At 41.0% G+C, this 25,645-nt stretch overlaps 1 protein-coding gene across 1 annotated transcript; it reads left to right on the forward strand.

Moving 5' to 3' along the window:
- Nucleotides 1-233: 233 nt before the first annotated feature.
- LOC308311753 (uncharacterized protein) lies at nucleotides 234-18,918 on the forward strand (the record flags this gene model as incomplete). The annotated part of the gene is made up of 16 exons (XM_080758536.1): nucleotides 234-237; nucleotides 553-606; nucleotides 720-746; nucleotides 1,762-1,932; nucleotides 2,170-2,315; nucleotides 2,435-2,530; nucleotides 2,621-2,699; nucleotides 2,806-2,969; nucleotides 3,272-3,440; nucleotides 7,641-7,811; nucleotides 8,003-8,133; nucleotides 8,560-8,655; nucleotides 8,747-8,825; nucleotides 8,932-9,095; nucleotides 9,569-9,693; nucleotides 18,864-18,918. 16 exons carry the CDS (start codon nucleotides 234-236, stop codon nucleotides 18,916-18,918), a joined length of 1,731 nt encoding a protein of 576 aa, XP_080614662.1.
- Between the last annotated feature and the right edge of the window lie 6,727 nt (nucleotides 18,919-25,645).

Raw genomic sequence — 25,645 nt, forward strand, 5'->3', positions numbered from 1 at the left:
CTGAAGAAATACTTTGGGTCAAGACGTGATGGGAGGAAGAGGCGTGTCTGCTGAATAGCCTGAGCCTAATAAAAGAGAGGAGCTGATCTTCCACAGGCACAACTTAAGGTGACAACAGGTGATTTGTGAAGGTAAGAATTTATTTTCATTTGTTTTTTGGTCTGGGCTCTGGGGATCGTTTTTTCTCATTAATTGTAGGCTAAGTTAATTTGCTATACCTATATAGCTGCACCATGGGTAAATCTTTTGACAATTTGATTAAAAAAAAGGTTACTACATGTCAACATATTGAGGGATAGCCTATTGGAGCATAATATGGTCAATGGGATAACGTTGGGGGAAGCAATGCTGTTCTTGCAATTAAGGAAAGAAAGTGCAAAGACAACTGAATCACTTGACTGCTGATCTGTTGATCATTTCATTTCACAGTTGTTCTTTTGCATTTGATTTGAGTGACGTCAATTGCTGACACTCTTTCTGTCCGTTTTCTTATTTAGATGAAGTGGATTCTTGTGTCTGTTGCTTGCTCTCTCTTGCTCACATTGGCTGTAGGCAAGGCAGAAGCCTTGGAATGGGAGTCAGTTGACAAAGCTTCGACCTCAGTCGGTAGGTTAAGTGTTTGGTTTGATTTTGAAGTAATTTTACTTGTATATTATGCATGGCCATATACTGTATGTAGGCTATAATGAGTATTTTGTTTTTGTAATTTTCTCCCGCAGCTTGGTGTTACCATCTTCCAGCTTGCAGTAAGTCAATTGCGCATAATATTCCTCTAAATACCTAAGCACTATCAGTGGTTCTCAAACTTCTCAAACTCTCAAGGAAGGAGAACCAGGGGTCGATCATCATCACCTCGTGATGGACATTTTTGTCAAAATTTATTTTTTGCTACAGACATATCAGGCCTATACGGAGGTCAATAATTACCAGAAACATTTGTGCCATTGTGCTACATTTGACAAATTATGGTCTAGAACAGGGGTGTCCAAAGTGCAGCCCACGGGCCAAATGCGGCCCTGGGATAAATGTCATACGGCCCATACCTCATGGGGAAGCAGTCATTTATAGGGCGTCGACACCTCAATTGTATTATGAACAGCCCCGTGATTTTGTAACCCATTTTTCAATTATCTAATGTGATCCTGGGTTCTACACACCCTCCGCCAACCTAGTCCCCATACATGGGGGACATGGGGAGAGCTCATGCTTCCTTCATTGAGTGTCCAAGTTGCTCCTTTACACCTGACAGGGGGGAGGGGGGGGAGTTTCCCTGGTTGGACGTAGTGCGTGGGAGGAACCAGTTCCTTTACGTTGCTCCTCTGGTTACATTTGGTAATGTGTCATATGGCTGAAAAAAGGCTGAGAGACACTTTTTGTTCATAGCACACACCCGATAAAAGACCATTGATTTGAAATATTGATGATATGATGAGTTCAATAGAATCGTTTAAATGCGATGCACATGTATGTGACTTTGTTATAGACTAGTCCTACGCTACATTATGTCAGGAGATATAGTTGGTTGGCCCTTGGGTGTTTTAATATTTTCTAATATGGCCCCCTTTGAAAAAAGTTTGGACACCCCTGGTCTAGAATTTCTGTGTGTGTGTGTGTGTGTGTGTGTGTTGTCACGTGTACATGTTGAGGACCCATGCTAAATCAATATGTAAATCCTGATATAATGAAGTAGTTATACAATGAACACCTATGCTATGCTATGCTGCTTGATTAATAGAAACTCTTGTGTTTGTGCTCTTTTAGAGGATACGACTTGGCCGACCATTTCTCCAAATTATTGTAACGGTTCCAGGCAATCTCCGATTAACATCGTCTCGGCATCAGCCACCAGTGACTCCAAATTGGGAGCCTTCACCTTTAACAACTATGGCAGCAAATCATCAATGACAAACGCCTCCAACACTGGAAAAACACGTGAGTCGCAGCTTTAGAGACCTTTCCGTTGCTTTCGGGTAGCCAGAAACCTTACATTTTTTGGTAAATTGAAATTCCGTTCCTCTTGTTTTGTTGTGTTTTGAATAGTGTCTGTCCAACCACAGAATTAAACTGCATACAAGATGTTAATACATTTCCTTCCCCCCCACCCCCGAAAACAAACACACACACACACACACACACACACACACACACACACACACACACACACACCAGTCAAAGTAGGACTTAGTGGGGTCAGTATTTCAGGAGGTGATCTAGCGGAGGCCTACGACAGCCTGCAGTTCCACTTGCATTGGGGCAACGGCTCTTTAGTCGGCGGCTCAGAGCACACGATGGACGGCAAGCGCTACCCAATGGAGGTATGGCAATTTTCAATCTATTCATGTATTATTTACAAATTGAATTAAGCTATTGTGCTGACCGGGTAACGGGAATAGAATTGTTCTCGAAATAAAGTTCATAATTTTCCTCCCTATAGTTGCACATTGTCAATGCGAAGGCCTCATTTAACGGGGATACAGCGCAAGCTGTCCAAAACTCCACTGGGCTTGCTGCTCTTGGATTCTTCATAGAGGTAAAGAAGGAGATTCACATTAACATCAGATGCTAATAAATGGGACCTGACACGTGTGGTAATAATACAGAGTTTACTGCACTTTGACAGGTAATGTCAGGCAACGAAACTGCTTCACCTGCAAGCTGGAAGACCTTCACCTCCTACTTGGCCAACATCACACAGAAAGGTAAGCATTCATTCTTCATCATTTCCCTTCAAATTTGACCTTGTAATGAATTCAGTGAAGAATCAGCTGCAGTTCCTTCACAAGTCCATGTGCATTTTGTCTACAGACCAGAGTGTAGAAATTGCTGCCGGCGTTTCCCTGGATGATCTGTTGAGTGGAGTGGATCGTACCAAGTACTACCGCTACCTCGGCTCGTTGACGACCCCCTCGTGTAACGAAGCTGTGGTTTGGACCGTGTTCAAGGATTCAATCAAAGTCAGCAAAGATCTGGTGAGTTTGATTTGACATGAATCCATGTATGCAACCGTTTTGAAATCATGACTTAATGTTACAGCTCTGGTAGGAGGTTCTGTATTTCAATTTTTCCTCAAAGAATGGGTCGGGGAGCCATCTAAGGAGCAGTGGAAAGAAGCAGATCGATCTACAATGTGATACATTGTGATCTTAGATGTTCACTATAGATTGGGTATACCGTGGAGACCTCTTTTGGGTCACGGGATCAATGCGTAATGGCGTATATGCATGGGAGCCACTGCCGTAGTTGATGAAGTGATGTGATGTCTCCTCTGCAGATCGACCTCTTCAGCACCACTCTGCATGTTGGCGACTCCACCTCGGAGCTGATGACCAACGTCTTCAGAGGCGTTCAGCCGGCCCAGCCAGTGACAACCCAGGCCACAAGTGGATCCTCCACAACGTGTTTCTCTCTAGTCCTCATGGCTCTTTGCCTATTGATCAGGAGTGTTTAGAGTTATATAGGCGTGCTAACCTCGTCATCATGGGCTCGCTCCAGTTCTCTACAGCCGCATCTAACTACTTCCACATACTTTGTGCTAGAAATCAAGTTCAAAACAGCTTTATGCAGTTATTTATGCTTGTATTTTTCTTTTTACACATTTATCTTCGTAAAGGTTTTTGCATGACATGTCAGATCTGTGGTGCTATCTGTGGTCTGTCTGTTTGAACGCATTCAAACCTCTTCCTTGACCAGTGAATACGTCACTATCCATCATCACGGCGCTGGGGCAATGGTCCATTGTTGTCTTCAGCTTTAATACATTTTCTATATTGTACCAATACGTATAATGTGAAGGAAAACGATTGTCTGTTATAGTTATTATTATCATGATGTTATTTGGCCTCATTAGTTGTATTAGCTTATTAATTATTATTTGTGGGCACTAAGGCCACCCCTCCCCTGGCCTAATTACATTTGATTGTCAGAAAGGGCATATAGGCCTGGGTGATTGGGAATGGGCCTGCACCTGTTTTTTACCAGTGCACAGCGCCATGAGAACAATGCCATGCCATGAGAGAACTGAGAATATGTTTGTATACCGTATGCAATTTGTTTTGGATCAGTAAATATAATAAAAATGAACTTAAATTGTGGACAATGTGAAAATTCCCACTAACTTTGGAAGCCGATTACGGCCCGAACATTACGCATCAAAAATTTTAATCGGATAAGTCCGGAGATCATGTTTGCCGAAAAGAAGCAGCTTGGACTCCTCATGAAATTAGCCTAAAACATGAAATTAGCGGCTAGGAAAATAAACAAAACTGAAAAACTAACTGAAATTACAGGCAGTGTAACATAGAACAGATTTCAATAGCCTATAGATTTCCTCTGTCAATCCCAAATGTGGGATTACATTATTCTATTATTACAATACTACTACATGAATACTACTACTACACTGAAGTGCAGTCTTTGTACTCTCTTTTCTCTGTCAGTATTTAGCTAATAACTAACAACAATATAGGCCTAAATTGGTGCATGCAAACAAAATACATATAAAAACTAACTAAACCCTCAGAGTTGGACATAAGAGTCTTAGCCGTGGACCCCCATCTGAAAATATTTGGTGCCAGGGACCCCATACAAGGTGTTGGTTGTTAAAAATGATTTTTACAGGAATTACTAGACACTGTAGGAATGAAAGGTTTTCTTTTGATGGGTATTACTATTAAGAAATGTAATTTGTATTATGGTCAAATGTTCTCATATTTACTTCAGGTGTTTAGAGCAGTAGAGAAATATATAGGGTTTGGAACTAAGTGGTGTAAATCTTCTCCATTGTGGAACAACAACTATATGCTATCTGGGGGGAGGCCATTCACCAATAGGAGTTGGGAGGGGAAGGGCATTAGGACCCTTCAAGATATTAATGGAGCAAATAATATTATGGTCTTCCAGGACATAGTTAGAAGGTACGGGATTGATAGGCATTCTCTGTTCTTTTATTTCAGAATCAGATCTGCTTGTAGAGCCTATGGGGTTCCCTGGGGAGCAGAATTAAAAGACCATCCCATTCTTAACATGTTTCAAAATGCCCCTAAACGAATCGTGTCATATTTATATGATCAACTAAATGCCCAGAAATATTCCCCCTCTACAGGAATGGATTCCTGGAATAGGGTTATAGCTGATGAAGGGCGGGAAATAGATTGTGAGGTCACTTGGAATAATGTGGCTGGAGCATCAAAGAATCCAAATCATCAGTATACACTTTAAGTTTTGTCACAGAGCGTATGTAACGCCAAGAATTAGGCACCGAATGGGATTGGCATCTGACCCATACTGCACATTCTGTGCCCCAGGAACCCTGGGCTCATTTGTTGGGGAATGTCTCATGTATGGGAATGTCCGGGGATCTACGAGTTTTGGGGAAGAGTTACAAGGACTTTGACATATCTATTGGGGGTGCAATTTCCGATGGATCCATTTGTACACCTGTTAAACGATGATTCTATGTTACTTCTTACGGCAAAGACACGCAAGGTCTGGTTGGCTGGACTTACGGCAGCCAAAAAGATCATAGCCCAACGCTGGAATCCCCCACATGATGTTTCAAAAACACATTGGCTGCGAAGCTTTCTGGACATTGCTTATCTGGAACTGTCATCGGCAAGGATTAATCAGGCCCAAGAGGGCACAATTTCAATGTGGACAGACCTAATATCAGACCTGAAAGACTTACTGACCCGGTGATATTGTAATGGATGTTACAGTTGATTATTCTGTGAATAGGATGGGGGGGGAGGGAGGGGTTTGTGTGTGTGTGGTGTGTGTGTGTGTGTGTGTGTGTGTGTGTGTGTGTGTGTGTGTGTGTGTGTGTGTGCGTGCGAAACAGAGAGAGAGAGTGCTGCACTGTTGCCTGCTAATGAGAGAGAGAGAGAGGGGGGGGGGGGGGGGGGGTAGTTGCACCACTCAGTATTTATTTTCTATTTCTTTCTAGATTTAAGTCTGCCAGTTCTGGGAACAATTTAGCAAGCCTAGCTTTGCTGTAATGAGCCCAATGTAGTACTTTAAACTGGATTAAGGAGGGTCTTGCACAGGAAGAAGATGGCATTGAGTGCCTCTGGCCAATATTGGTCAGATTTGATGACCCCTGGGGGTCCCCGGACACCACTTTGAGAACCACGGCGCAATCTGATAATTGGTGGAATAAAATATTTAATTGTGAGGATTTGCCTGCCTGTTTCACAACATTGGCAACAGGACTGACTTCTGAGATACACAATCTATTTAATTTGTAGGCACACATTTGTCATTTTAATATTATGACCAGGGGTTTGACAAAACAAATTCAGTGGCCTTATGGTCACTCACAATTTTAATTTAGACAGCTACACTCAGCTGGTTAAAAGACAAATCCAACAGTAGCCTATACTTGAAAAACGTGTTTGCCAAACTAGTTTTTGTTTTGTTTTTAACCTGAAGAAATAGCCTACTTTAGGGTTTAGGCCAAGGGGTGATGGGAGGAACAAAGCACAAGTTACAGTATCTGCTGAACCTAATAAAAGAGAGGAGCTGATCTTCCACAGAGAGAACTTAAGGTGACAACAGGTGTTTTGTGAAGGTAAGAATTTCTGTTAAATTGATTTTTGGTCATGGGGGTCTAAGTTAATGTGCTATACTTATAGCTGCACCATGTGTACATTTTTTGACAATTTCATAAAAAAGGTGACACATGCCCACGTATTGAGGGATAGCCTATTAGAGCATAATATGGTCAATGGGATAACGTTGGGGGAAGCAATGCTGTTCTTGCAATTAAGGAAAGAAAGTGCACAGACAACTGAATCACTTGACTGCTGATCTGTTGATCATTTCATTTCACAGTTGTTCTTTTGCATTTGATTTGAGTGACGTCAATTGCTGACACACTTTCTGTCCGTTTTCTTATTTAGATGAAGTGGATTCTTGTGTCTATTGCTATCGCTCTCTTGCTCACATCAACCTCAGTCGGTAGGTTAAGTGTTTGGTTTGATTTTGAAGTAATTTTACTTGTATATTATGCATGGCCATACTGTATGTAGGCTATAATGAGTATTTTGTTTTTGTAATTTTCTCCCGCAGCTTGGTGTTACCATCTTCCAGATTTCAGTAAGTCAATTGCGCATAATATTCCTCGAAATACCTAAGCACTATCAGTGGTTCTCAAACTCTCAAGGAAGGAGAACCCCAAACGGGTCACCTCGTGATGGACCTTGTGATCAGGCCTATACAGAGGTCAATAATTACCAGAAACATTTGTGCCAATGTGCTACATTTTACAAATGATGGTCTAGAATTTCTGCATTCACATCAGTGTCCTACCTATTAGGAAAAAAACAACAAAAAACAGGAGAGTGGCATTACTATAATTGGATCTTATACAGAGAGTGCTTTCATCGCACATTAAATTAACAATGTATAGTGTATTAGTGTGTGTGTGTGTGTGTGTGTGTGTGTGTGTGTGTGTGTGTGTGTGTGTGTGTGTGACGTGTGTGCACGTGTGTGTGTGTGCGTGCGACGCGTGCATGTGTGTGTTGTTGAGGACCCCTGCTAAATCAATATGTAAATCCTGATATAATGAAGTAGTTATACAATGAACACCTATGCTATGCTATGCTGCTTGATTAATAGAAACTCTTGTGTTTGTGCTCTTTTAGAGGATACGACTTGGCCGACCATTTCTCCGAATTATTGTAACGGTTCCAGGCAATCTCCGATTGACATCGTCTCGGCATCAGCCACCAGTGACTCCAAATTGGGAGCCTTCACCTTTAACAACTATGGCAGCAAATCATCAATGACAAACGCCTCCAACACTGGAAAAACACGTGAGTCGCAGCTTTAGAGACCTTTCCGTTGCTTTCGGGCAGCCAGAAACCTTTTATTCTTTTGGTAAATTCCGTTCCTCTTATGTGTTTTGAATGGTGTCTGTCCAACTACAGAATGAAACTGTACAAGATGTTAATACATTTCCTTCCCCCCCACCCCCGAAAAAAAACCACACACACACACACACCAGTCAAAGTAGGACTTAGTGGGGTCAGTATTTCAGGAGGTGATCTAGCGGTGGCCTATGACAGCATGCAGTTCCACTTGCATTGGAGCAACGGCTCAGAGCACACGGTGGACGGCAAGCGCTACCCCATGGAGGTATGGCAATTTTCAACTATTCATTTTCAACTATTTTTGAGTGGTGCAACCACTCCTATAGACAGATATGTGTGCGGCTGTGTCCCTGGGTCTGTCCCCGTGTCCCTGGCTGTGTACGAGCGTTATAGCTTTTGTTCACCACCATGTGTCACTGTTGCACAGCCTAACACAGACAGACACACACAGGCCAGGCAGGAGGGCTTGTACAGTACAGTACAGTACAGTACAGTACAGTACAGTACAGTACAGTACAGTTCACTTCAGACGGGTCTGATTTTTTATCTATTCATGTATTATTTACAAATTTACATCAATTTTGATATGTCAAATGAAACTATTGTGCTGTCCGTGTAACGGGAATAGAATCGTTCTCGAAATAAACCACTGACCTGCTTATCTACTTTGTCTTAATTCCCCCCCCTATAGTTGCACATTGTCAGTGCGAAGGCCTCATTTAACGGGGATACAGCGCAAGCTGTCCACAACTCCACTGGGCTTGCTGCTCTTGGATTCTTCATAGAGGTAAAGAAGGAGATACACATTAACATCAGATGCTAATAACTGGGACCTGACACGTGTGGATAATAATACAGAGTTTACTGCACTTTGACAGGTAATGTCAGGCAACGAAACTGCTTCACCTGCAAGCTGGAAGACCTTCACCTCCTACTTGGCCAACATCACACAGAAAGGTAAGCGTTCATTCTTCATCATTTCTCTTCAAATTTGACCGTGTAATGAATTCAGTGAAGGATCAGCTGCAGTTCCTTCACCAATCTATGTGCATTTTGTCTACAGACCAGAGTGTAGAAATTGCTGCCGGCGTTTCCCTGGATGATCTGTTGAGTGGAGTGGATCGTACCAAGTACTACCGCTACCTCGGCTCGTTGACGACCCCCTCGTGTAACGAAGCTGTGGTTTGGACCGTGTTCAAGGATTCAATCAAAGTCAGCAAAGATCTGGTGAGTTTGATTTGACATGAATCCATGTATGCAACCGTTTTGAAATGAGGCTCTGTATTTCACTTTTCCCTCAAATAATGGGTCGGGAGCCATCTTTGGGACGCAGACCCCATTTCAAAAATAAATGTTATTATAAGATAACATGAACAAATGAGAAATTAAAATAAATGTCACATTCAAAAGAATGTAACAATTAAAAATGTTAAACACTTTTAAGGAGCAGTGGAAAAAAAGCAGATTGATATAATGTGATCTTAGATTTTCACTCTAGATTTTGGGTACCGGAGAGACCTCTTTTGGGTCTCGGGATTAATGCATATGCATGGGAATTGGGAACGCATTGGCCGCTCTCGGCTAGAAGTGGGAGTCAACCCTTCCGGGTGGGCATCGCTCCCTCTAGACCAGAGACCTAAGACCTTAGCTCAGGCTAACTGCCGTATAGTTGATGAAGTGATGTGATGTCTCCTTTGCAGATCGACCTCTTCAGCACCACTCTGCATGTTGGCGACTCCACCTCGGAGTTGATGACCAACGTCTTCAGAGGCGTTCAGCCGGCCCAGCCAGTGACAACCCAGGCCACATGTGGATCCTTCACACGGTGTTTCTTTCTATTCTATTCTATTCCAGTCCTCATAGTTTTACTAATGTTGTTATTTTTTATTATGATTTTGTATCATGACATCAAATTAGGCATTTCGTATTGTAAAGATTACAACACATGCTTTCCTGGAATTCAACAGTATCAGTCTGTGAGCCAGGAGTAGAGTCACATATTTTACCATGTTATATTGGAAAGTAGACAGTTTGACCCCGGGCCCTCTGACTCCTAGAACTGCTGTCAGTGGATCCGGGTCAAAAGGTCGTCCAACAATGTCTGACAGCGATTTAAATATACTTTGCCAATATGATGTTAGTTTAGTGCAATGCCAGAACATATGAGCTAGAGTGGCCGGCGACTGGCCACATCTGTCGCAGGCTGGATTCACATTTGGGTACATTCTGTTGAGTTTTTCCTTTGACAAATGTAACCTGTGTGCACAAATCTTTGAGATGTAGACCATTGCTCGTCAGTGATAGATATTCCTAAATCGTTTTCCCAAGCAGTTTTTAAATAATCCAAGGAGGCATTACTATCTAAACATGAGAGAGAATTATAAATAATAGAAACACCTCCTTTGACCAATGGGTCAGGTAGAAATATAGATTACCTCATGGCTCTTTGCCTATTGATCAGGAGTGTTTAGATTTTACACACTAGGGGCTGTATTTTGCGTGTCTTAAGTACCAGGTCTTATTACTTAACTTAAGACCTGGAGGCGTGGTCAATGCTATTTGGCCACTCAGAATAGCCAAATGGCATTGATCACACCTCCAGGTCTCTTAAGTTAGTCCTCATGGCTCTTTGCCTATTGATCAGGAGTGTTTTGGATCAGTAAATATAATAAAAATGAACTTCAAACTGTGGACAATGTGTTCTTTATGCATGTAAGCAATGCAACCCACACACTTATATGTGTATATGTTATAATCTAAAAAAAATGCAATCCTGAGTGCTACACTCCCTCAGCCAACCTTGGGAGAGCAATGGACTGACCTCGTGTTCTTCAATGGAGTCCAAGCCACTTCTTTTCACCTGACAGGGGGCAGATGTGAATCTGCCGCTCGCAAAAGAATAATTGCAGTGGGATATTAGCCTGGCTTATTAGCCAGGCTAGAGTTTCCCTGGTTGGACATAGCGTGTGCAAGGAACACACTATTCCAACCAGTTCCTTTCCCCTCCATCACGCGCCCCGGCTGGCCAGGGGGAGGCAGTTTAGAGACCAGGATTAGCCTACTGCATGTTTTGTTTTGTTTTGTGAGGGTACCATAGGGGACACGGGGAGAACATGCAAACTCCACACAGAAAGGCCCTTTTGCCAACCCCACCTAAGGTATGGGCACTGATGACGCGGCGGAAAGAAAATTTCCCCCAGTGCCACAGCGCCTCCAGCGGGAATCAAACTTATGTTCTCTATACAAGAGGGTTAGAGTTAGCTTGTGTTTTTCCCAACAATATTGACATTGTTTTTATGGGTGTGTAAAAGGGGGAGTTTCTGTACATTAAGGCTTTGTGTTTATATTCACAATGAAGTAATCATGGTTGAAGCAGGCTCTGCACGTATACGCATGCATGGTGTCAGAGAACTGACTAGCTGTTGAACCAGACACTAGATAGACAGACAGTAATGGCCCTTATATATAAAATGCAGGCCTACTGCATGCATTTAGCAGACACCCTCACCCAGAGTGACTTACAAATGCAAGATCAGATACCATGAACATGTCAACAAATGACTGGATAATGGTCAAGTAAATAGAGTGCTAATAGAAGTGCTGCAAAACTGTAACCAGTAGCATCGGTCTGAACATCACGCTCTCAATAACATACATAGCATACTACTGTATAGTCCGGCAGTCGAGGTGGACGGGTGGGAATGGCCTAAAATATTGTCTATATACATACATTCGTGAATCCACTTGCTGACCGGCTGAAAGTATTGGGCAGGTTTCTTGTGACCTTACCATTAACATCCTATGGCAGGCAAAAATGTAAAAAAAAGTCAAACTTTCCTTTTGCTTTAAGTAGCATGTGACATGTCAAACTAGGGGGTTTTCATGATTCTGAATCCATTCCAAGCATTAGTTTTGCACAACATACACTCCTTGGGCTAAAAACGGCCATAGACATCGAGGTCAGCACATTTTGGGCACATTAGCTATGGCTGCTTTTAGCCCAAGGAGTGTATTTTGTGCAAAACTAATGCTTGGAATGGATTCAGAATCTTGAAAAACCCAAAGCAAAAGGATGTTAATGGTAGGGTTACAAGAAACCCCTATAAAAAAGGATTGCCCAATACTAACAGCCGGTCAGCAAGTGGATTCATGAATGTATGTATAGACAATATTTTAGGCCAATAAAAAAAGACTATATACATTTTAAACAAAAGAAGCCTGAAGGCTGCCGGACTACTACACAGTCTGAACAAGTAACCAACATACTATATATGTCTGCCACTTCTGCATGTGTACGTGGTATGTAGGTTCTTTTGCACGATTTAAAGTATGCACGTGCAGTATGCGCACACACAAACACACACTATTCCCACATACTGTGAAGAACATGTGCTATATGACAAGATGCACGACGTTCATGCACAAGCCCACACATTCTGTTTTATATGCCTTTTTCTTACTCAAGGGGGGGAAAGCACTGAAGGAATCCTGCCGTGTTCGGACTTCATTCCTCATGGATCTCAGGTGTTTAACAAGTTTAACAAGATGCCACCTGGCAAACCAAAGCACAAGCCCTGCATAACACTGACACTGTGCACAGGTGGTGAAATACAACCATGCTATTTTCGTGCTCAGACGCACCCAGCCAGCCAGCCAGCCACCCACCCACCCACACACATAGCTAGCTCCGTAAGGGAGTGAATCATCTGCAAGGAAGTTCTTGACAGGAAGTAGCTCATAAAATGTCTACGGTGGATTTTTATGAAACAAACACTTTACAGATTGAAAGAGGATAATTCAAACTTTCCCTATAGCTGCAATGTTGGTGATTTTGATGTTGTATAATATAATTTCTGTTTGGATGAATGGGCTGTCTATGGGAAGTGTCACCTTGAAATCAGCAGAGAGTGATCAACGTTTGCGCTACTCTATGTCGAATTGAAGTGGACTAGGTCCCAGACTTTTTCCCCCCTCCCTGGAAATAAAAATGTCTGGGTTTCCGAGGCTAATTCCAAAGCAACATACAGTTTGCTGAATTCTGAGGTACATTTTGCTGATAGTGGAGCTATATCAACCATGTAAAGATGTGGAAATTAATTCACAAAAAGCTGCCGTACGTATGTGCTACGATCGGCTTTGGGACTTTAACAAAAATATAGGACAGTATCAATCGAAAGTTGAATATGTACAGTATGAACCTAGTAGAATTTATGTCCAGCACTGAGATGTATTCATGAACTGACAATTTCAACACATTGTTGCACACAGTTAACAAAACATCTACTGATGCACAAACTTGGAGTCTTGGACACATCATCAATGTTGTGCTATCTACATTCTAGCCTGAAACACTCATAAACCTTTGACTATAAAACCCTACTGTACACATACGTCAGCTTAATTACTCCACATTTAGGAACACGTTTAAGACGTTTAGTTGGAAGGCAAATGTTTCTTGGGCTGGAGGGTAAAATGGTGACCTTCTGATTACCAGACTGCCTGCCCACTAAGGTTATGTGTGTGTGACCATAAATATACCGTACACGCAAATAGAGCTATATTTTGAGAGGCGCTAGGGGCTATAGCACCTCCAATGCATGGCTTTTGAAAATTATGTCATATGGCAGCCTGCAAGTCTATGGACTTTTAATGTTTGTTTAGGGCAGCATGACGTGAGACGTCATGTGGCCGATATAAATACAGTGGGCGCCCTTCACTTCACTTCACACCAGAGTGATTTTTTTAAAGGGGTGCTACAGTATAGCCCCTTCTATAAACAGCCTTTCTCTCAAGATTTTCCATTGACCACGGTAAGAGAATTCCGGTCAAATGTAAAAATGTAAATTAAACATCAAAACATTAAACGCCATTGACATTGAAGGAAAACTTCACGTCATGTGTAAACCAGCAAATCAGCCAACCAATCACAGGCAACAGGCATTCTGATCGGCCAGCATGAGATGATGCATGATGATTTTGATGCATTTACTTACTTACTTACTTAATTACTTACTTGGTTATTCACAAATTGATTAATTAATTAATCAATACATTCATTCATAATTCATTCGTAGTTGAAAAGGTCAGTCTTTTCACAGGAAGGTTATCGATTCTAATTCCAAGACTGGAGAATGTCACTGAATAATGAAATGCGTCCCCCATCGCCGCCATCGGTGTCTGTTGGCAAGGAGTGACAATGCCAGGCCCACACCACTGAATTTTGTCTCTCACGCTCGCACGCACGCACACCTTCATAAGTGTATTCTGTGTTGTGAATGTTCACAAGTGTAGGATAAAGCAGTCTATAATTATGGCCAGCCCCCTGCGACTCCATTTATTGACACTTATTTCTGGGATGGCTCTTTTTGAGAAACTCCACCCATTGACTGTCTCCCCAATAAGTGCTTGGAAACCTGCTTAACAAGCAGTAATTTGCACAAGGGTACCACTTCAAAAAAATTCGACTACTTACACGTACTCAAGGCTCACAGATGTGCGTGTTTTCTTGTACTAAGGCTGACAGGTATTTCAGCATTAATGAAGTTACTTTCCGATGGTGTCTCTCGAGTCTTGGCATACATTTAAGGTAATTTGACGTTCTCACAAGGACTTTTTTCTCTTGGCATTCTGGCAGAGGTTGGATGTAAAAAAGCAGACATCGCCTCGGGGAGATATCGCCACAAGACCTGCATCACAAGTCTCTATGGTCCTTCTATCAAAACAGAAGATCTGACTTAAAAGGAATGATCAAACACAGATGCATGTCTAACAGAATAAGAATGGACCAGTAAAGCCCACCGCTATAGCCCGTTTCATTTCTGGAAAAGAAACAAGAAGCCTGTCGAACATTCATCTGTCCGGGTGTATGAAAGTGCCTCACACTCGAGGCTTGTATTTCATGAGACATATGGTAAAGTTTAGGGGAGGAAGAAAGTTTTAGAATAATATAGTCAGCTGTTTTTGTTTCTTTCTTTTTCTTTTTGGGGTTTTACTAAAGAGAGAGGGAATATTTTTGATTGAACTAAAAGTATGGCCTGCAGGAGATGATGGATTCAAATGTCTCGTATACATTTTCACAAATATCGTTTCAGTATCTATTGTAGCCACTCAATATAAAAGATACATATAACATATGGTATCTTATCTTTCCAAAATTACATTCCAAAATAGTTAATCTACGGTTAATAAAGTATTCAGTCAATCTCTGTATCATTCACCCACATTACATGGGCAAACATAACCACACTTCTAAAATAAAAACGATTGTACCAAAACATTCCAACAATTCTTACTTAAAGTACAGTACTGTAGCTCTATTCATGAAATATTGCCCTTTGAATTTGAGACTGACACGGTAGGTAAAGGGTACGCACAGAGGTTTGGTTCTAAAAGGCAGACATTTAGATATCGCCTCAGGGAGACATCACCCCGCGGATGCCTGTCACAGGTCTTAAAGGTCCTTCCATCAAATCTGTCCTTCCATCAAGCAGATCTGACTAAAAAAGAATGATCAAACAGAGATGCGTGTCTAACAGAATAAGAGGGAGTTATACAAGCTAACCGCTGTTTCATGTCTGTAAGAAACAAGACGCCTGTCGAACATTCATCTGCCGGGTGTATGAAAGAGCCTCACTTGAGGCTTGTTTTTCATGAGGCATAATGGTAAAGTTATGGAGGAAGAAAGTTTGTGGATAACCTCATCAGCATTTTTTCTTTCTTTCTTTCTTTCTTTGAACCAAAAATAAAAAGTCATGTAGTGTTGCCCTTTGAATTTGATTCACTCGGTAGGTAAAAGGGACGGCAAAAGAGCGAAAGGTGCTCCATTTCGGTCAAACATGGTGTTGATCTCGTCAACTAAAACTAAAACATGTAGTTCGTCGACTACCTTTTTTCACTGATGAAAACTAAATGGAAACTACATGAAAACTAAGCTATGATGACTAAAACTAAGACTAAATATATTGACAATTGTCAACCAATAAGAACTAGACTAAAATGTTAGGAAGGGACAAGTGGACAAGAGATCCAGTAAGTCATTTTACACGTGGTTGCATGCTGAAAAATCAACACTGCACCACAACAACAGACATACTCTCTAGATTCACATCAGCCTTCAAATCCAGAGCAAGAAACAGTCACAGTTTGTCAGTTACTGCCTGCTGCTTCATTATATCTACCCAGGCATTGGCTCTCCAAATGACAGCAATAGTACAACTTGAATCACATTCGTATGCACACAGCCTGACACGGCAAAAGCAGCAGCAAAGAAGAAAAAAGAAAGGTTCGTACTTTGAGCCGTCTTCATCTCTTCTCCAGGTTCACTTTCCTCCTCGGCTGCATGGGGCCAGCCAGTGTCGAAGGCAGTGACCGACCAGCGAGGATATCAAACTCTTCACTGTTCAAGAAAGAAAGAAAGAATGATGCCTGCTGTCACTATTTTGCGTCATAACGTAAATGTAGGCTACGTACAGTATGTGCTATATTCAAATTAACAATATCCACTTAGTCTAGCATCTGATTTATTATGAATTAATTTCAGCAATAAGAGGATAAGATCCTCTGTTGAGAGCTTAAGCTCTTATCCAGAGGAACATGGGCTACATATAAAGATTTGTATGATGTTTCATACAGGGATATAAATATAAAAATACTAGAACAATTTAAGTTCTCCCCAACAGGGGTTTCACAGGACCCCCAAAAGTATCTGCATTTGGCTAGAATTAAGATTGCATATTGACAATACCTGAAAGAATAGTTCTAATAGTGAAAACAAATATCATAAGTGTTATCTGCCTGGAAATGCCTTTTCGGTTGTGCGCTGATTTGGTCTGGAGTACAGTAGCCTATCACCATGCCATTAGACCTACCTGTATCTCCATCGCTGTCCTCTGTCCTTCTGGTACCTGGATGGATTGCTTCTTTGCGTACCTTTACGATCACATAAAACAAAATCGTTATTCAGCAGTTCATAGCACCTCAACCATACTGCAAAGATCTGAAAATATTTTCTGCCAGGGACCGCCAGCTTTTCTTTTTAATAGCATATTTACAAATTGTGTTAAAGTGGTTAAACTTATTTGGATTAGCCTAAATATTAGGGACATCCTGCATGCTCATTGCAGCAGAAGTTCAAAAGGCATGTTCAAAAGGCAGGTGCACTGATTTTGGGTCCCATAACCCAGCAGTTCCCAAACTATTTCATGTCAAGGAAATTGACACTCATTAGCCTGCGGACCCCCATTAGAAAATATATTCCAAATCAGTATTACGGCTCTAGCAGTGATTCTCAACCCGTTTAATTTCAAGGACCCCCATTTTGACATGCATATTAGTCTACAGACCCCCCATTTAATAGGATTTCTATCTCTGAGACAAATAAATGTATCTCAATTTCTGAGATAAATTAGTTTTTATATTGTAAAATCAATGTTAATAATTTAACTCCGAGGGTGTACAAATGTACACTCTCAGAGTTACAGACCCATAAGAGTCCATAAATTCCAAACTAACATTTAGCTGGGGAACCCCTGGAACTCCCTCAAGGACCACTGGGGGTCCCCGGATGCCACATTGGGAACCACTGCCATAACCAACTAAAAAAACTGTCATATACTGCAGCTCAGGTGATGTTTCAGTATTCCATGTGCCAAAGCATGTGCTCATAATTGGATGCTTCAGGGGTAGGCAATCATGTGGACAACAAGAAAAAGCTATGACTTGCGAGGAAAGCACAGGAGCTAATAGTGCCTGTTGATGTGCTGAGGTAAAGTGACAGGGACTCTTGGAAAGCCTTTCTCCGTTTCTGCTCAACACACTAGTCTCTGAAAAGACTGAATGTTTTTCTTCTCTCTACCCAGCGGTATATACAGCTGTCCCCTCTCGCAGCAGGCTCTCAACACTCCCATCCCTTTTTCCTTATCTGTCTTCGACTTCAGCTCAGTGGGTATTGGTAACCTGCTGGCATCAATACATTTCTGAGAGGTGTCTGTGCTTGTGACACCTACCACAACCCAACTTGCAAGCTGTTAATAAGTGGCTTCTAAACAAATGCACTCAAATTAAACAGTTTGGATTCATGTCAAAATTCAAAGGTAATACCCTCATGACCATAGTGGTATGATGAGGACTACGGAATAATTGTACCCAGATCACTTTGCTCACCCGACAGTTAAGGGCATTTCTTAACCTCAAGAGGGCGCTATGTAGAGGCCATGGCAAAAACGAGATAACAATTTATCGGTAAGTGCAGATCCCCAATTCCGGCCAAACTGGCCACCTAATCAGGGACTAATTCGGACCTGAGATACCAAGGAAATGCATGCAGTTACGTAAGGTTAAAGTTTGTTGTTTGGATGGGACTATAGTGGATAGGACAATAGGGACTATAGTAGACTCTGATTAAGAGAATAGTGTGTAAACAATTGATATATTAAAAAAATGCAATCAATTCGAGCAATAGGCCTACAACAATAATTGATCTTATTTAATGGCTGTGACTACAGTTGCCATTATCTATATGGCGAGGCCAACATGTGGGTCCTGTACTGCACACTGGCTCCTTGTCGCCAATCCACTTGTCAATGTGACAATCTCACCATGACTGGCATATAATTGGAAATTACATTTGAATTATGGAAGAAAGAAAGACAGTGACAAATAATCATTCATTCACTGCAGACAAACCTGCAGAACTGGTGAGGAAATCGATTTGGGGCAATTCAGAATATTTCTTTGCAATTACATAAATGTGCAAGCAGACTGCTTGGCTACTCCAAGACCAAGCGGTAACCCATCTTGGGTGCACATTAAATGCAGTGGATGGCAATGTCATCTATCTTGCAATTAATTAGGTCAAACGCTCCTTGTCAAGGTCATGGAGTGAGAGGAAAGCACGAGGAGGTATTAATTGGTATTCTTCCTTTTGATGTATGGCACCATATGCATGCCATAATAATGTTAAAATACCCCATGTGCTTCTGTTTGTCTCCGTGTCAGTGCCCATCACTCTGCCTGTGTGCTAGGAATGACTGGAATCACTGGACTGCAATGAGGAAAAACTACTGCTATTTTATTTTGATTCAATGATTTGAAATATTTAAAATACATTGACATTATTTTAAACTAAGTAATTAAACCCCTCTTTTTCTTTTTTCTTCTAAAAATTGCTAAATACCACACACAAAAATGTAGTATTGATACAATTGATTATTTGCATAGCAAAACGATTCGATATTGATTATTTGCAGTGCAAAACGATACGATACATAGTTAATGTTGCCGTTTTCATTTAGAAATACTTCGATTCTTGGCTGAGCAAAGTACCGACCGGTACATATTGAATATATACCGGTAAGTGAGGGCAGAAAAGTGAAGACGGAAATTGTGATTGGCCAGAATGAGATGATATGATGATACGACTTACGAGTCTCTTATCATCATACATCATCACAATCTGGCCAGCGCCCCTCACTTCACACAGGTGTGATTTTTCAATTTTCAGTAGGCCTATATACTTTTGTTATTTGAAAACATTAGTAGATTTTGATTATTATTACAAAACATATGAACCGCCACTATTTGAAGATAGACAATCTAAGCTCTCAATGTGTCACGATGCAATGCTTTGTGAGCTTGTAGATATGTTATTTTAGTACAATGTGATCCCAATATTTTTAGCACTTTTACTCAAGTACTTTGTTATTACAGACTTTTATTTCTTCATAGGCCTAGTAAATCATGAGTAGCCTACTTTTTCCACCACTGCAAATAGCCTTAGCTTACATTATTAGTTTTATTATTCCTTACATGACATTTATTTAGTTATTTATTTCCTTAGCTGAGCACAACTTTCTTACTTGATTGACAGCAAGAAGAACCAATGATGAATCTCTCCTGGCATGCGCTCTGCAGTCTGGTCTGGTTTCCCCGCCTCCCTCATTGACGTGGCGAAAGAACAGCTGGTGATGACGGCGGGCGGGATTTATCTGCGCATTACATTACGAATTGTTTGTGAGTGCGACACTGGTTTATAGTTATATTAGATATGATATTATAATATAATGAAAATTTAAAAAAAGAAAATGAGTCAAATTAGGCTACAACTAGTGCCTAGTAGGCTAGCATGTGGACGTAGGGTAGCCTAACTGTCTAATTAGGCCTACTGCTTCAGAGTTCTTCTGCAACAGGTGTGTGACAATTTTTATGTCGTCAAATCATATCATGCACTTTTATAACCTTATAAACAGCGCTGCGGGGATACTGTACAGCAGCAGTTGTGAAGTACCTCTCGCGAGCAGCAGCAGCTGCAACTTCCAAACTGCGTTTTGGTTTATAAACAGCGGGGCACTGACACTGTACAGTATTTGTGATGAACGTACCTGCATGGCTGGCTGTCGCCATTTCTGTAGTTCTGACTTTCTTCATGTTACCAGAGCTGTTGTTTGGGCGGTCCCCGCCTGCCTAGTGCCCTGGTGTGTGTGTGTGTGTGTGTGTGTGTGTGTGTGTGCGCGCGCGCGCGCGGCACTCCGCGCGCATGTGTGTGTGACGTATGTGCGCATGTGTGTGTGTTAGCAGCAGCCACTACCACCAGGCTCCACCAAACTTTGTTCAATTCAACTCAACTGTCATTGCATCTCTGTATGTATTAATAATTGTATTTTTTTTTAACCGACGGCACGGAAGACAATTTGCGTTGTCTGCGTGGCGCAGATAGGCCCCATGCAGCATGCAGACTCAGAACCGAGACACTGACAGCCTGGGTGAGTAAACAATAAACATTGAGAATAGTAATTAGCATTGCATCATGTAAACAAGAAAGTGGGTCCCGGGGACCCCCAGGGGTGAGTTCGGTCCCCAGCTAAGTTATAGTTTGGAACCAAATGGACTCTTATGGACTCTAGAGTTACATTAACATTGATTTTACAATATAAATTGGGGGTCCCAGAGATAGAAATGACATTAAATGGGGGACTGTAGAGTGTAGACTAATGCATGTCAAACTGAGGGTCCTTGAAATTAAACGTCCCTGGCATGTCTTTTCAAATGGGGGGGTCTGCGGGCTAATGAGTATCAAATTGAGGGTCCTTGACATGAAACAGTTTGGGAACCACTGATGTAGACTAGCCCCTGTCATCAAAGCAAATGTGAACAACATATTTTCTTTATAAGCACCAATGTACATCCTAAAAACAAGTGGTGTCAATTAGCACAAAGTGGTTCTTTGCAATATTTGACTGGTAATCAAACTTTGCCACTACCTATTTTAAATAAAGGTGCTTTATGTGCCACATTGTGTGTGTGGTTCTCAAAGTGTATTTATATCCCTGTATGAAACATCATACAAATCTTTATATGTAGCCCATGTTCCTCTGGATAAGAGCTTAAGCTCTCAACAGAGGATCTTATCCTCTTATTGCTGGAATTAATTAATAATAAATCAGATGCTAGACTAAGTGGATATTGTTAATTTGAATATAGCACATACGTAGCCTACATTTACGTTATGACGCAAATTAGTGACAGCAGGCATCATTCTTTCTTTCTTTATTTCTTGAACAGTGAAGAGTTTGATATCCTCGCTGGTCAGTCACTGCCTTCGACACTGGCTGGCCCCATGCAGCCGAGGAGGAAAGTGAACCTGGAGAAGAGTTGAAGACGGCTCAAAGTACGAACCTTTCTTTTTTCTTCTTTACTGCTGCTTTTGCCGTGTCAGGCTGTGTGCATACGAATGTGATTCAAGTTGTACTATTGCTGTCATTTGGAGAGCCAATGCCTGGGTAGATATAATGAAGCAGCAGGCAGTAACTGACAAACTGTGACTGTTTCTTGCTCTGGATTTGAAGGCTGATGTGAATCTAGAGAGTATGTCTGTTGTTGTGTTGCAGTGTTGATTTTTCAGCATGCAACCACGTATAAGGGAGCGTAACCACTCTGTACACCTTGTCTTTGCCAAATTGTGTGTGTGGTTCTCAAAGTGGGGTTCGGGGACCCCCGTGTCCCTAATATTTAGGCTAATCCAAATAAGTTTAACCACTTTAACACAATTTGTAAATATGCTATTAAAAAAAAAAGCTGGCGGTCCCTGGCAGAAAATATTTTCAGATCTTTGCAGTATGGTTGAGGTGCTATGAACTGCTGAATAACGATTTTGTTTTATATGATCGTAAAGGTACGCAAAGAAGCAATCCATCCAGGTACCAGAAGGACAGAGGACAGCGATGGAGATACAGGTAGGTCTAATGGCATGGTGATAGGCTACTGTACTCCAGACCAAATCAGCGCACAACCGAAAAGGCATTTCCAGGCAGATAACACTTATGATATTTGTTTTCACTATTAGAACTATTCTTTCAGGTATTGTCAATATGCAATCTTAATTCTAGCCAAATGTATATACTTTTGGGGGTCCTGTGAAACCCCTGTTGGGGAGAACTTAAATTGTTCTAGTATTTTTATATTTATATCCCTGTATGAAACATCATACAAATCTTTATATGTAGCCCATGTTCCTCTGGATAAGAGCTTAAGCTCTCAACAGAGGATCTTATCCTCTTATTGCTGGAATTAATTCATAATAAATCAGATGCTAGACTAAGTGGATATTGTTAATTTGAATATAGCACATACTGTACGCAGCCTACATTTACGTTATGACGCAAATTAGTGACAGCAGGCATCATTCTTTCTTTCTTTATTTCTTGAACAGTGAAGAGTTTGATATCCTCGCTGGTCAGTCACTGCCTTCGACACTGGCTGGCCCCATGCAGCCGAGGAGGAAAGTGAACCTGGAGAAGAGTTGAAGACGGCTCAAAGTACGAACCTTTATTTTTTCTTCTTTACTGCTGCTTTTGCCGTGTCAGGCTGTGTGCATACGAATGTGATTCAAGTTGTACTATTGCTGTCATTTGGAGAGCCAATGCCTGGGTAGATATATGAAGCAGCAGGCAGTAACTGACAAACTGTGACTTTTTCTTGCTCTGGATTGGAAGGCTGATGTGAATCTAGAGAGTATGTATTTTTTTTTTTTTAAAACATCTGTTTATTATGATTTTTGGCATAGAAGCATTTCAGTAATGATTAACCATAAAATTACAGATCGGACAAAAAATAGCAAAAAACATACAAACAAGAGACTTACAATAAAAGGAGACAAAACATAACTCAAAGAAAAAGACAAAAACAATAAAATTATAACTGACAAGGCTGATGACTACACGGCACTCCGAGGACAGAAACAACATCACTATCAATTCTAAAAAACATTTCTGAAATGAAAAAGAAGACATGCATACATGTGTACCCTCATAGAAAATACAAACATACATACAGTATACACATATCAAACATTAATTAGATGACATTACGGGGCAGAACAACATTGAATTACACCACTTCAGTCCAATGTAACAAGCATCTCAATAATGGGCGACCAGGTTTTTAGATAAAGGTGTTCCCTTTTCGACAAGGTGAATCTAATCTTCTCCATATGCAGCACTCCTCCCAGCTCCCTTAGCCACATGTCAACTGTCGGAGGTTTATCCGATTTCCAGGCTTGTAGTATTAATTTCCTAGCTAACAGTGTTGTGAGCGAGATGGCCTGTGCCTCGTATTTGTTTTGTACTTGATCTGGTTCCACCACACCGAAGAGTGCAACTAGAGGTGCCGGGGGGAAGTCTCTTTTATAAGCTTTAGCCAAGAAATCAAAAATTTCATTCCAGAAACGTTGCAATTTATGACATTGAAGGAACTGATGAGACAAAGTCCCTTGTTCAGTTAAACACTTTCCACACATGGGAGAAGAATCTTTAAAGATTTTGTTTAATTTAGTTGGGGAATAGTGCAGCCTATGAACAATCTTAAATTGAATCAGAGAGTGCCTAACATTGATAGAGCTATGGTGAATGTTGGTGATACAATCCTCCCATACTCCATCTGAAATCTCTATGCCCAATTCTCTTTGCCAATTGTCCTTAAACAAGCTTGAGGATGGGTTAACCACGGACAGTAAGGTGTCATAGAATTGAGAGACTGCACCTTTTTCAAAGGGCTCAGTGTTGAAGAAACTATCCAAGACTGGATGACTAGGTTGTTGTTCATATTGTGGGACATGCGTTCTAAGAAAATGTCTCAATTGCAAGTAACGGAAGAAATGTGATGATGGGAGCCGGAAGGATTCTCGTAATTGTTGAAAAGAGGCAAGATAACCTTTACCACGACCTTGATTAAAGTATACATTTCGAAGGTTCTCAATACCTTTCTCCTTCCATGACATAAAAACCGGGTCTGCCAGTCCCGGCTGAAAAGCCGGATTGGAACATATAGGAGAATCCAAATATATTTTAGGAGCCTTTGTCAATGCTAAGATCTGAGACCATATTTTCAGAGAATTTTGAATTATGGGGTTATGTCCATAACTACTTTTCTTGATCTTAATAGGGCTATTAAGTAATGCAGGAAGACACGACCCAGAACAGGATGAATGCTCGATACTAAGCCATGCAGGCAAATTTTACAGGTTACATCCAGGATAGCAGTCATACCATAGATAAATAAAGTTTAAGTGAGCCGCAATATAGTATAACCTGAATTGAGGGAGTCCAAACCCTCCTTCGTTCTTACTTTTGCATAGATGTGGCCTGGCTATTCTAGGTGTTTTACCAAACAGATGAAAGATGAAATGATAGAGTCCAGTTTTTTTAAATAATATTGAGGGATACTTATTGGAATTGACTGGAATATATATAAGAATCTAGGCAGAGTCACCATTTTTATAGCATTTATGCGCCCGGCCATTGAAATAGGCAAAGTGCTCCAGAATTCTATATTTTTCTCTAATTGCTTAATCTTTTTTTCCCAATTTAGTTTCAATAACTGATTCAATTTACTCGTAACTACTATGCCTAAGCTTGTAAATTTATCCAGCACAATTTTAAACGGGGTAGATTCCAGGAATGATCTATCTGCAACCTGTGACAAGGGCATCAATTCACTTTTTGACCAGTTTATCCTATATCCAGAAAAGGAACCAAAGTTATTTATGAGGTCTAGCAAGGGAGGATAGAGAGTATGTCTGTTGTTGTGTTGCAGTGTTGATTTTTCAGCGTAAAATGACTTACTGGATCTCTTGTCCACTAGTCCCTTCCTAACATTTTAGTCTAGTTCTTATTGGTTGACAATTGTCAATATATTTAGTCTTAGTTTTTGTCATCATAGGTTCGTTTTCATATAGTTTCCATTTAGTTTCCGTCAGTGAAAAAAGGTAGTCGACGAACATTTTTCATCTTAGTTTTAGTCGGCGAAATCAACACTGTTTTGTTGTGTCTGCTGAGGGTAATGAGTTTTAACAGGATGTAAGTGGTTCTTTCATGGTTGGCGATTTATTGACACCCACAGCCATTATTTCCAAATGTTCATTTGGAATTGAATCTATGGCTTGTCTGTTGTTGTATACTTGGTGTATATGTAGGCCTATTCCTCAGGACATCTTTCTTTCTTTCTTTCTTTCTTTCTCAAAATTGGAACCTTGTTTATTTTTTCTCTATGAGCTGCATCATATAGGAAGAACATGTGCTTGTGTTCTGTTTTTACTCCTGCCATGCCATGCTATAGCTGCTGATGGTGGTCAGTTCACAGTCCGCAGGTTGACATGGACAATTCCTCCAATATTCTCACCTTAATACTCGCAAACATTGTTTGCAGACAAAGTAAATTCAATTTACTTTGACTGGCATTTCAAGGGTTTGGACAATTGCTGTTTATTGTGGTCTGGAAACCCCCAA

The sequence above is a fragment of the Protomyctophum bolini genome (assembly GCF_963924005.1).
Source record: "Protomyctophum bolini genome assembly, chromosome: 24".
Classification (NCBI taxonomy): Eukaryota; Metazoa; Chordata; class Actinopteri; order Myctophiformes; family Myctophidae; genus Protomyctophum; species Protomyctophum bolini.